Source organism: Pleurodeles waltl, chromosome 2_2 (genome assembly GCF_031143425.1).
Source record: "Pleurodeles waltl isolate 20211129_DDA chromosome 2_2, aPleWal1.hap1.20221129, whole genome shotgun sequence".
NCBI lineage: Eukaryota > Metazoa > Chordata > Amphibia > Caudata > Salamandridae > Pleurodeles > Pleurodeles waltl.
In genome coordinates this window covers 171,018,908-171,032,204 of record NC_090439.1, presented here as the reverse complement: position 1 = coordinate 171,032,204, position 13,297 = coordinate 171,018,908, and the positions used below count along the sequence as shown (strand labels likewise).

Sequence of the window (13,297 nt, the reverse complement as noted above, 5' to 3'; positions counted from 1 at the left end):
CCCCCCGGGAGCAGCTCATGCCCAAGGGGCTGCTACCCTTATGCGTAAGTTAAAAAAAATCCCTGGTGTCTGGTGGTTTCTGCCCCCCCAGGGGCAGATCGGCCTAATCATATTATGCTGATCTGCCCCCAGGGGGCAGAAATGGCCTAAAAATAATTTGGCCCCCGGGGAGTGGCCCTTGCCTAAGGGGTCGCTCCCACAGAAAAATAAATAAATAAACAACAAATATATTATCCCTGGTGTCTAGGGGATTTCTGCCCCCCCGAGGGCAGATCTGCCTAATTATATTAGGCCGATCTGCCCCTAGGGGGGCCAGAAATGGCCTAAAAATTATTTGGCCCCCCGGTGCGCAGCCCTTGCCCAAGGGGCCGCTCCCCTTATGCATAAGGATAATACAAAAAAAACTCCCTGGGGTCTAGTGGTTTCTGCCCCGAGGGGGAGTAGAAATGGCCTAAAACAATTTGGCCCCCAGGGAGCAACCGTTGCCTACGGGTTCACTCCCCACACATAAAAGAAAAAAATATATATCCCTGGTGTCTAGGGGTTTTGTGCTCCCCTCTGGGGGCAGATCAGCCTAATTTTTTGAGGCCGATCTGCTCCCAGGGGAGACAGAAATTGGCTAAACATTATTTGGCCCCCTGGGGAGTGGCCCTTGCCAAGGGGCCGCTCCCCTCATGTCTATTTAAAAAAAAAATCCCTGGTGTCTAGTGGGCATTTCTGCTGCCCGATTGCGATGCTTACTGAGACATGGAAGGAAAGGAAAGGCCTTTCCTTTCCTTTCATGCCTCTGCCGGCCCCCTCCTCCCAAGCGGAAGAGAAATGCTTTTGCATTTCTCTTCCACATCCAGCGCAATGAGAGGTGACCTCTGATGAGGTCAGCACGCGATCGCGTGCTGATGTCATCAGACGTCACTGAGTAGGTCGGGGGTCAGGGAAGCGATTCCCCTTCCAGCCCTGACCTGGGGGGGTGACCCTTGGGGGTAGCGCTAGCGCTTCCCCCGAGGGCCGGTAACAGGACATAATGGTTACATCCATAGCGCCTGAGAAGCGTAGCCATGGACGTAACCATTATGTCCATGGCTGGCAAGGGTTTAATTGATAAAGTATTATGATTGATTGATTGACTTTTTAGTTTTGATTTCAACTATTAATGTATTTGGGAAAATGTGTGCGCTCTGCACCAATGAGCCTTTTCAAATTTCAGAATGTTGTCTGCTTTTCAGAAATGTACAGCTTTCAGGGTTCATCCATGGGTTTCACAGCTCTTTCTTCCACAAAATGCAAGCAGGGAGAAACTGCAAAAATTGGAAACATTGACTACCATTTAGAAAACTGCAAAACCATGATAGAAAAAAAAAGAACTTGCTACAACACTGTTCCTGGAGGCTGGGAAAATATCAATCTTAGCACAGCAAACTTTTTAGGTGAAGCCGTTCTTAAAAAAACACACACATTTTCTTGCACAGACATTTTTCCATTTTGCCAACAAAATTCTAAATTCTTTCGATTTTCTATGTTCCCTCCAGTGAAATCCACTAACCTGAGTACCTTTGAAATCCCTAATATGTGAGAAGGTGTAGTATTGTATTGTTACTTTTTGTATCTGGTTCATTCTCTGTTTCTGTCATGTTTTATTTCCACTTGGTATGTTCCTTTGCACCCCCATACGTTTTCCACAGTGTGCAAGTCACACAGGATGCTTGAAGGATGAGGCCTAGTAAAACAAATGCTAAAACTTGAAGAATAAAACATTTCATCATATTTAAACTATTAATCCTTTTAGTACATATCAATGCTCATTTTTCAGTACATTTTATTATTAACCAAAATACATTTTCATTAGACATTATATTTTTATATTAATAATATACGTTGGTTATGGTGTCCACATTTGGTTACACCTCTCCTAAATAGACCAGCAAGTAACAATGTCTTCATCAGTTGAGCATCTGGTCTTCATTGTACAGCATCAGTATTATGAATGGGGAAACAGTTCAGTAAACTTTGGGCCTATTGTATCTGAACTGACAGAATCCTAGGCAAACAGCTGAGAAACAGAAACACATCATCTCTCTAGCATAGAAGCAAATAATCTGCAGACAGCTGAGAACTGAAAGGAACTGCTACTTACATCATCTAAACTTCACTATATTAAAACTCTAGAAAGCAACTAGCTAAACACACATTATTTATTATTTTTTACTTACGTTTTAATGACATAATTGTATTAATAATGTTTACACTCCAACACATTCGCTGATGGTGCCTGGGAGATGCAGTCTTTTTGGTGTGGCAAGAACAGTGACTAAACATGTTGTTGATGATGTTTCCAACAAAGCTGTACACTTGATGTCCCATCAACAAAAACTTGCCTTTCATTTACAGTAGATGCTCTGGCTTTTGGAACTGTGAGTTTACAGGATTTAGCATAGTGATTAAACAGAAGCTGCTCTTTATTTCCCACAATGTAGTGTCCAACTCTTCAACAGGGCACTACACACTGTATAGGATGGAAAGAAATGTAGTGGTCATTTAGGGCTGATAAATGCTATGAATAGTTCTACCACCAACAGGAGTTTAAACCAGGTTCGAAGCCCTGACCAGCAAGGTCAGGCATTGATTTTAAAGGATTGAGCACAAACAAACATTTGACGCAAGGAGTGCGTTTGTGGAATGCACTGCACTGCATATGACAGTGAGGGTCTGAAAACTGTGCATGTGAAGCTGTCAGGCCCTAGCACAACATAAAAAATAGGAAAAATTGTAAAGAAAAATGTATTGGCTTACAAATGCATGACGGGTACAAGACTGTCTGTGTGGGTGATGACATTGTGCTTGGGCTGTAATGTTGTCACTACACAGAGGGAACCAATGACAGAAGTAGGCTGTCCCGGTGCCCCATGTTGTCAGCTTTGGTGGGTGGAACAAAATGTGAATGACAGAACAGACCAATGGAAGAGGTAGACTGGGTGGAAATTCCTATAACTAAATATATATGTTATATATTTTTTTTTACTAAAATCAAAAGGCCCTGGCTAACGCCAGACCTAAAAATTACTCAGCTTTTGGGATAAGCTGTTTAAATACAGTGCTCACCTCTTGCCTCTCTTGTTCTTTGATTTGTTTTACTTTGCTGTCATGACAGTAGGTCTTTTGGAATTACAGCTAAACACACAATGTTATTGCTTCTACCCCACAACTTTGTTACACAAACACTGCTATTAACTGTTTTTCTGCCACATTCTTTGTTTTGTCACACATAAGAAGGTTAACCTCTCTCAAGCAGTAAAGCAACAAAGGTTAGCCATAATTTGTCTTTCTTTTCTCAGTGTTCTGTCCACACTGTAGGATGTGAAATTAAAGTATACTGATCAAGATGTTAGAATGTCAAAACTAGTACGAGTGTAAGCAAAAACGCTTGAACTAAAATAATATTTGGCAACATTTTTAAAATAGTCGGAAACGCAGCTTATTTTACAAAAAAAGGTTCATGCATGGGTATTGTGGAAATTGCATCAAAAACTGCCATTTTGTCAAAGTTTCCCTGCAATTGCCTCATTGTGATTTTGTTTCTATAAAAACAAAAATAAAACCCAACATGCAATAGAGTGATGTAACAAGAAGCACATGCACAAAATCCTTTTAAAATATTCACCAAAACTGGTTTGTTGTCAAAGTTTACGTTTTCTTCGACATATCACAAAATTTCAAATTCCATCTCAAATGCAAAAATTGCTATTATTGTTTGCAAATCCTTAACACCATCATATTGCACATATTTGGAACTTTAAATAACAGTGTAGTGTGTTTGTTAATAATTATTGGCATATGGTAGCAATGACAATGGGAAACGTTTGCCCATTTCAGTGTACGTTTGATCACCTGTATCTACCTTTAGCCGTACCTCTTAATGCTTGCACCTCTTTCTGCCTTTGCCTTTCCCTATCTCTAGCTTTCCCTGCATGGACTTCGCCCTCTCCTGTTTCACCTTTCTGTACCCGTGCCTCTGAAGGCCTGTATCTTCCTTTCCCTACACCCCTCCTTGGTGCTCCTCTGTCAGCCTGGATGTTGTTCGGTTGCACCTCTCCCTGCCTGTCTCTCACAGCTTGGACTCATTGCATCCCTATCACCTGCAACTCCCCCAGTAAGGAGCAGGGTCAGCCTGCACCCTACCGCATTTATCTCTGTCTGCACCTATGTCCAGCTGCATCCCCTCCTGCACATATATCTGTCTTCACTTCTTTCTGCTTACAACTTTCTCAATGTACACCTATCTTGGATCATTCCTCCCTGAGTCTGCACCTCTCCTTTCCTATACTTTTTCTTGGCTGCACCTCCCTCAGCTCGCTCCTCTTACTTCCTGTTCCTCTCACTCCAACCAGTACCTTTACCTGCAAACACCATTATCTGCCTGCTCCTCAGCTGCCTGTACCGCTCCATGTCTATGCCTTTCTCCTTGGCAGCACCTCTTCCAGCCTGCTACCAAACTACACCTATCACCTTCTTCACCTCTTTGTGCTTTTCCTGCACATTTCAATGTACCTGGTTCTGGCATCACGTCTCTCATCCACACCTCTTCCTGCTTCAGCCTCTTGTTGGCAGTACCTCTCCTGAGCTGTGGTTCACCCTGTACGTACAGCTCCACATCTCATAGCCCTCATCTATCTCTATCCACACCACTCTACTCACTCCTCTTCAAACCCACACTTCTTCTCATTCGTACCTCTCCTAGTCCTACCTCTCGCTAACCACACCTCGCGAAGTATGCACCCAGCCTGCATCTCTCCCAGTCACCTCTTTCCCGGCTTGCATGATTTCCTGCCCGTACATCTCCCATGCAAAACTTCTCTCGCCGGCACATCTCCCCGGCCACAACTCTCACTGCCCACACCTCGCTGCTCTTTCCTCTTCTCCACACCTCTCCCTGTACCTCCCCGTATTTTTCCCTGTTATCCCCTGTCTATCCCATGACTCTCCTTACTCGCACTTCTCCCACCTCTCCTCAATCATACTTCTTCATAGCCACACCTCTCTCTGTCCATACCCCTGCTTGCATGTAAGCTTGCCTTCTCATATCTGTGGGCATGAATTATTTAGGCCTCACATTGACCTGGTCAGTCGGTGTGGCGTGTAGCTGAACATGCAAGCCAGGCCTATTGGCTCTGTCCAAGCTTGTCTTGTTTGTTAAAGGATTCTGTGTTGTTTAAGGACCGAGGTGCATAAGAAGGTTTGCAGCCAGGGCCAGTTTTAGGGCTAGAGGAGCCTGGTGTGACAATCTTTTTTTGATGCCTCCACCCTCCCATGACCTTCTCTTTTATTCCTTCACTACCACCCGGCACAGGTGCCCCTCATCTCTACATAGCCCCTCTCTTACATGCATTTCATTTATTTTAAAGTGCTGTAAAAGTATGGCTTCACTAATCAACCCAGCAATCTACATAAAATACAGATCTAATCTTTGGGTTGTATGATAAACCATGCATGCATAAACAACATGATCTGAACAACAACCACATCTTTACCACACATGCCTTTACCACGCATGCCTTTACAACAAATTTCGTTGTAAAAACATGATTGCTAACGGAATATGCACGGTAAATTGGACACCGCAGCCACCCACCCCGTCCTGCACCCAAACACCCGATACCCCAGTCCTGCAATCCACCCTGCTCCAGCTGTTAAAACTGCTGTTTCACCCGCCCTGTGCCCTAAAACCTGGCCCCAGTCCTTAAACCTACCCCTTCCCCTCCCCTCACCCTGAGGCCTAAAACCCTGCCACCTGCCAAAAACTCTCCCGACCCCAGCCCCTCGGCCTCAGCCCTAAAACTGACCCCCTCCCCTGAAAACTGACCCTCCACCCTCCCACCCTGAGCCCTAAAAAACAGACCCAGACTTTAAAACTACCCTGACACCCCGGCCATGAGCACTAAAACTGACCCTGCCCTTAAAACTACACCAATACCCCCTGCCCTGGATCCTAAAACCGACCCCACCCTGCCCTTAAAACTAGCCCTTCCTCTCCCCCCACCCTGATGCCTAAAACCCTGCCCCCTGAAAAAAATTACCCAGGGCCCAAGCCCCACCCACCCTTTGCCCTAAAACCGAGCCCCCACCCCTGAATACTGCCCCTTCCCCCCTCTCCCCTGGGCCCTAAAAAGCCAGCTCCAGCCCTTAGAACTACCCCAACCCCCCACCCCCACCATGAGCCCTAAAACCCTGCCTTCTGTCAAAAAAACTACCACAACAACCCCCGCTTTGAGCCCTAAAACCACCCACCCCTAAAAACTACCCCCAAACCCAACCCCAGCGTCACTTACCTAGTAGCGCCTGGAGCTTCCTCTCCCAAACCTTCCTGTTCCTCTTCCTGCCCATCTCCACAGTTAGACCGCAGTCTTCCTGAACCACACATATGCGTGGTTAAGGCAGATGCGTAGTTTAGGCAAGTGTTGTTCCGGTTGCGTGGAAATGGCGTGTGTGGCTCATTCCACCTTGTAAAGGCCGTTCTTTGCAGCAGGCATTTTAACCTTCTGTGCTACTTTATGGTGAGTCAAAAGTGTCACTAGACAAAACTCAACTCTGATCTCTTTCTCTAGCATGGACATTAATCACAAGAGTTATCGTGACATTTATATTGCTGCCTGAAATCTGGACCTCCAAGGACCTGTGCAACAGGTGCTTTTAAATCGTAAAGTATGCTAAACACAGCCCTCCCTCGAGGTTAGTGCACAGTGCGGCTGCACCAGTCGCACCACCCTAAAGCCGGCTTGTTCGCGGTTATTTTAATGGACCCATTCTAATGCAAGGTGAAACAGGCGAGGAAATACTTAAGAGTCCCTTTGATGCAGTAAAAAATGTAAATTAGCACTTGTATAGCACACTACTCACCCGTTAGGGTCTCAAGGCGCTGTACTCATACCGCTATGGAACCCCTCCTGGCTTTTCCCTGTGAGGCGCCCACTCCTGAGCACCCCCAGGGTGAAGCCAGGCATCCAAGCGCTGTTGGGGCCGTTGTGGAGATTAAGCAAGCTATTGCCCAGAGTTGCAGAGTGGGACCCATGAATTAGATTAGGCACTGAGGCGAGAATTATCTGGTCAAGGGGAATTGAGCCCAAGACCTGCCGAAGCAGGACTTGAACCCTGGTCTTGAGCCAGATCTCTGCTTCAGGGTCTGCCGCTCTAACCATTGAGCCACACTTCTCCAGTGCATGATGTCAGTGCTTAATTTGTGATTGGTGTTTCCGGTGCTAAGCACCAGCATTTATTTTTGAGGGCTTGGGCTTATTCTTCTGCCTTAAGCATTTGCTGCGAGCAAAAGACACATGGGAAAGAGGGAGAAAGAGAAAAACGAAAAAGTGTCACAATGGGAGAAAGCAGAAAGCTGCAAGAGTGAGCTGAAGGGCAAGGAGTGGCTGTAAATGGATTGAAGAGGCCCGAGATGGCTTCAGGATTACGCCGCCTCAGTATTCCATGTTCAAACATTGAATTCCAGCAGCAGCTGCGTGTTTAAGAAGAGGGCTTTGGGCACCGGCACCTTTATATTTACAAATTAAGCACTGCATGATGTCCCTGAGCAGACCACGCACCGCGAAGACCCCAAAAAAATAGGATAATCATCTCACAGCTAACTCCCTCACAGTGTCCCACACCATGCCATGCGAGTTGAGGTGACCTCGTGATTGGGATATCTTTGTTAGTACTCTCACACCAAACCTCCTGTGCTTAATGGCCGAGTACTGTTTAAGTGGAATTACATAAGTATGCTTAACTAATATGCATGCCTTCTATGACAAAAGTGGAAACTTTTCCTTTATTTTTCCATCTTCAGAAGTCCAGCTCCTTCACGAACGGAAACAACGCAATCAGCTGGAGCTGCGGAGAAACAAGAAATAAAGCCTTCGCGTTTGCGGAAGCTAACAAGACAGTACAGCTTGTAAGTTTTAGCTGGGGACCATTTTTTCTTATACGTTGTTCTTCGAAATCGAAAACGCCAAATGGAAGCATGAAATCAGAAGACTGTGGGAAAAATGAATAGTGTAGTGAATTTTTAAAATGGACTGAATGGTTGTCCACAAATCCTGGATGTTTTTTAGGTAATGCAACAGGAAGATGGACGTGCAATGGATCCCACGGGGGAAAGTATGCATTGCTCCTGACGGTGAAAAGTGTCTGGTTCATTTGGTTTTAAGTCAAATGCTAAAGTGGAATCTAAATGTAGACATTTACTGTGCCGTTTTTAATGCCCATGAGGTCATTGTTCTGAAATGTGAGAAGTGTCCTTTGGAATCCTACCATATGTACACACTAAGCCTATCCTCACTTAAAAGGTCAATATTCAATGTTGCAAAAACAGCAAAGAACATAGGATTTCTAGAATTTGATTTGGGTGGCATGCTCTGTCACAAATGTGACGCTATCCTGTCCACCATATTAAGATCCCCATAGGACAAAATGGGATCATAATAGGGCAGACGGAATAACGGAGTATTACCCTTCTGCCATTTTCTAAATCGGGCCTATAATCTCGTAGAACGTTTTTGGTTTTACTTTTTATAAAGCATATGTATTTTTCCCAATACTAATGTGTAAGTAAGCTTGAAAATGACTAAAAGTGGCAATATTTTTAATTAGAGTGTAACTTGGTAATTACATTTTTAAACTGCTTTTAGTGCCAAAGGAAAATGTGCTAGGTGCATATTTTTTTAAACATTAAACTTGTTAATGCAGGGTTTGATTCCTGCTCTTGTTCTTTATTTAGCTTCGAAGCACACAAGTACTTCACATCTGCAGTTCCTTAAGCAACAGAAGGGGTACTGTTGTGAAGTGATCTGTTCTTCAGTTAAGAGATTTACATATAACCCTTTCCTGGGCTATTCACACAAGTAAAGGGTATGTTGGCATTGGGGTGGAAGTTTACAAACATCATGAGTATAACTGCAAGGTTTCCCAGGTCCATGACTATTTAGGCCAGTCCTGGCTTTTTTCTTAAACTTCTGGCACTTGTAGCCCTGGTTTTATATTGAGTTAAATACGTCTATACAATCACTGAATTCTAAGACAAAATCAGGCTTCCCTACTAGTCACACATGGACTTGGGAAACCTGGCAGCTATCCCTGAGGCCAGGTTACATGAATGCAGTGTTTTCAAATGCAAGCAGATGCAGTGTTGAGACACAATATTACACATATTAGCCTCTTGCTAAGGGGAACTAAGTACCCTTTCTAAAAATACTGGATGGACTCTGTTCACCTGCATCTGATCCCAACTTGTCGCAGTTGTGTTTTGTTGACCATATATTAAAATTGTATTTCCTGCTTGAGAGAGACAGGGGGGAAAGATCTTGAAAAGATAGAGTTTAGCAACATGGGCCTGACTTAAGTTTGGTTGTGACTGAGAGCTAGAAATGGCTTAGAATTCACCAGTTGAATTTCATTCACAGTAGGAATAGGAAGTAAGGTGGAGCAAATCCTCCTTCATATGCAGTGTTTCCGTCAGAAATTGATAGATTTCACTGACTGAATTCCAAATTAAGTCATGAGGCAAAATTGGCAAGCTAAAAAGATACTCCACTTTAATTAGAACACAGGAATGATGAGTGCTCCTTTGAAGACAATGGATCAGCAGTGGACTATATAAACTGGTATAGGCCCACTGCTCTCAACATTCCAATGTCCTAATGCACAGCTTCTCTTTCCCATGCCACTCCAAAAAGTATGGATTGGGTGGGGAAAAATCAAAAGACAGAGCTTATGCAGGAGGGCACAACAGAGCCTTCCCCCCCACTCTTTAGTCCTGTAGCTCTCAGTGCCACTGAAGCCTCAGAAGGGGGAAGGGGGGGAATGCTACTCAGCTCCTGGCTCTCCTTGGTGCAGCTGGACAAGCAAAAAGCAGTTTAGTCGAGCTCAGGGAGAACCAAGGGCTGTTTTCAGCATTCTTTCACAGCTATTGCTCTGAATTTTCAACAGCTTAAAGCCATGGCCTTCCATTCAGCTGTTGAACAATTATAGCAACAGCTGTGAAACAAAGGCTTCCAAATAGGTGGGAGGGGGGAGTGCATTGGCGGTTCAACCCCCTAAGGCTTTGAGACACCTTTGTTTTCTTAATTAGGATATTTTGCTGTCATGGGGCAGAAAGTTCTAGAGGACTTGTGGCCCACCGTAGCAGACTACACCAGCAATTAATTAAAGGCCTGCTCCCTTTGGCTTGGTCCTTTAATGCTTTAGTAGGCCTTTAATGGTAGATATATCCTGCCATGGCCGACTACTAGGCTATATTAAACCATATTTTCCAAAATAATGGTTTGCACACTTGAAGGAGACTGCTGGGGAGGCTGCTTCAAGCACATACCACAGGCTCCAGAAGTCTTGCTGCCACAGACCGCCCCTTGCACTTACTTAAAGTTGACTGAAGCTCCCGCTGCATGGGGGTGCACTCAAAGGAAACTGTTGGGGGGGGCTGCGCAAGCATCGACCACAGGCTCCAGAAGCCCTTCCTGCCACAGACCACCCCTTGCAAAAACGCGCCTGGAGGTGCTGTACTTAAAGTTGACTGCAGGTCCTGCTGTGCAGGAAGCACCAGGGCACATGCCTGGACGAAGATGGGGCCAAGGGCAGGCCCGTCTGTACCCGTCCGCTTCTGAGCGAGACTGGGCCATGTCTCTTTCTCCTTACAAGGAGGAGCAAGGGGTGAGTGAATTTGACATTCTTCTATTTCTGTAGCCCCATATTGCTGCTTGCTGCTTGTGCTGGCGGTGCCCCGAAGTAATTGACACGTGATAAATATATACTAGAGGTGCTTCCCTCATGACCAGGTTGTTGCCAGTGGAAGGGAGTGCAGAGCTAGAGCAATGGGGAAGTGTACATGTTGAGGAAGGGCCCATTCACTGATGCCCTCGCCTAAACTGACATCAATTGACATGATGCTAAAGAAGACTATTGGGGTGGTGGCCTCTGAAATTGAACTGACAGAAAGACGACTCTCATTGAGCCATGAAGCACTTAGTGTGACATTGGGTACTCAGTCTGCTGTATCTGGTAGACCAGAACTTCTTAAAAAAGGGACTACCTTGACACCTGCTGAAGCCGGAGTTGATGGATTGATGCTGATCCTTGATAATATTTACCCTATAATTAAGGATTCCAGAGTAGAACTTAGCTCAGTGATTAAGAGTAAGTGCAAGACCACACTTATTCATAAGCCTACTAAAAGTGGCGGAGACGGCCCTGTGTCATGTAGCTCTGTGGATATCAACTCCGACAAGGGCAACGGTTTTGGTGAGGGATATTTTGGCCCAAGTAAAATCTGTTGTATTGGCAGAACCCTTGCTGTTGGTAGATTATTTGCCAATACTGGAAGACGTGTAGGGTAGCCTTAAATCCACCATCCTCAAGGTCAGGGGGAGAAATTATTATGGGTACCCAGATAGACTTTGTCTTCCTTACTAAGTTAGACTGACAAAATTCCAGGGGACCTCTATCACTTAGCACCGGATGTTTGGGGTCCTTAACTATGGATAGTCGTTAATGCTATTATGGAGGGGATGTCTATTCCCCATATCTGGGCTGGGATGGAGATAATCCCCATATATAAGAAAGGCTCCTCTTTGCTACCTATTAATTAGACGTCAATAAGTCTGATAGATGTGATGCAGAAACTATTCCCTAGAATGATTTCAGAAAGGCATAGACATGGAGCGGTAGGGTTGGATTGAGGACAAGAAAGTTCTCAGCCCCTTTCAAGCAGGTTTCCATCAGTGTAACTGTACTATTGACAAAGTTTTTAGACTTCAGCTTTTATACTGGAAATCAGTGGTTTCAGTGGTTGGTAGCCTTTATTTGACTTTTGTTGATCTACGCTCCGCATTTGATTTGGTTCCTAGAGACATTTTATGGCGGGTTCTGGCAGGCATGGGGGTTCCCTCATACCTGTGTCATATAATTCGAAGGCTCCATGAGGGAATTTTGCACAGGTACATTGCAGCAAAATGGGAGAACTTTCTGAACCCTTCCCTGTTATAAAGGGGGCTAGGCAAGGCTGTGTGCTGGCACCACACTACCCACGCTGTACATCAAAGGTTTGGTTGATTTATTGACAAATATAAATAATGATGTCCCTAGGTTGGCCTCCGCCAAGGTGCTGGTACTGATGTTTGCCGTCGACACCCTTCTTCTTTTGAAGACCCCATGGGTATCCAAAGGGTAATGGGATAGCTGTAATGCCTTTTGTATGGAGAGGGATTTAAAAATAAATGTGGGCAAAACCAAACACACGATTTTTAATCCATCAAATACCACTCAATCTAATCCCACACTGAATGGGATCCAGCCAGAGTCTTTCGAATATTTAAGGATTACCCTCAGTGAACACATGGACTGATTCCCACGTATGGCTAGAGAAGACTTAGGCTGGCCCATCATACTGGTGGGCTTTCAAAGGTGTATAGGTGGTCAATTTTTAAGTCAATTAGCCCCACTATTGAGATTTATAAACTACAAGCTTTGGGGGATGCCATGTATGGGACAGAGCAATGGGGCCATAAGCTGTTAACAGAGTTTACGCAGACTGAGAAATGTTTTATAAGACAGCTGCTGAACCTTCCATCTCGCACCCCATTGATCCCTCTCATGCTAGATCTGGGTATGAGGTCCATATCGGAGAACATTGGCCTTAGGCCTCTTCTTTTGCAGAAGAATTTGGGCTACACCCAAACTTGATCTCCAATAGATTGTCTTTAGAAGAGATATTAAGGATACTGCGGGCGGGTAGACTGCCTTGGTCATGATACGTTTAGGAAACTCTAAAAAGTATGGGCAAGTCTAGCCTGTGTGTTAATCCCTTGGAGGCCTGTCAGATCACTTTGAAAGCAGAATTCACTAAGTGTTACAGTAACCACAAGTTGTCATCTTTATTAATGAATTTTCATTAGGTTCTCAGATCTTAGGATTTCTAGGCTACAAGGATTTTTATAGTTTGGAATGCTTCCTGGATGAAGTCCCTAGCTAGAAAGCTTTATCTACAGTTTAGGCATGGCTCCCTACCATTGCATTCATTTTCCAGCAGGTGGAGTAACGGAGACCGTATACTGGACAAAGCTCGTACCTCCTGTGGCCAAGCAGAAGAAACCGAGGTCCACATCCTTTTTTTGTCTTGCTTATAGGAAACCTAGGTCACTATTGATAGTCCCACTGTGCTGAAGCCCTGAGAATTTTGAAGACAGACACCTATCAACCCATTGTTTATGCTGTCTCTAAATCAATGATACTCAAAGCTGCATGCAGCCCAAGGACCGCATGCGGC

At 44.8% G+C, this 13,297-nt stretch overlaps 1 protein-coding gene across 1 annotated transcript in view; it reads left to right on the top strand.

The window, feature by feature from the left end:
• LOC138281289 (band 4.1-like protein 4B) overlaps nucleotides 1–13,297 on the top strand; it is a 908,094-nt gene that overhangs the window by 576,094 nt on the left and 318,703 nt on the right. The window contains exon 4 of the mRNA XM_069219594.1: nucleotides 7,829–7,933. Coding sequence (XP_069075695.1) covers nucleotides 7,829–7,933 — 105 coding nt within the window. The remainder of the gene's footprint in view (nucleotides 1–7,828; nucleotides 7,934–13,297) is intronic.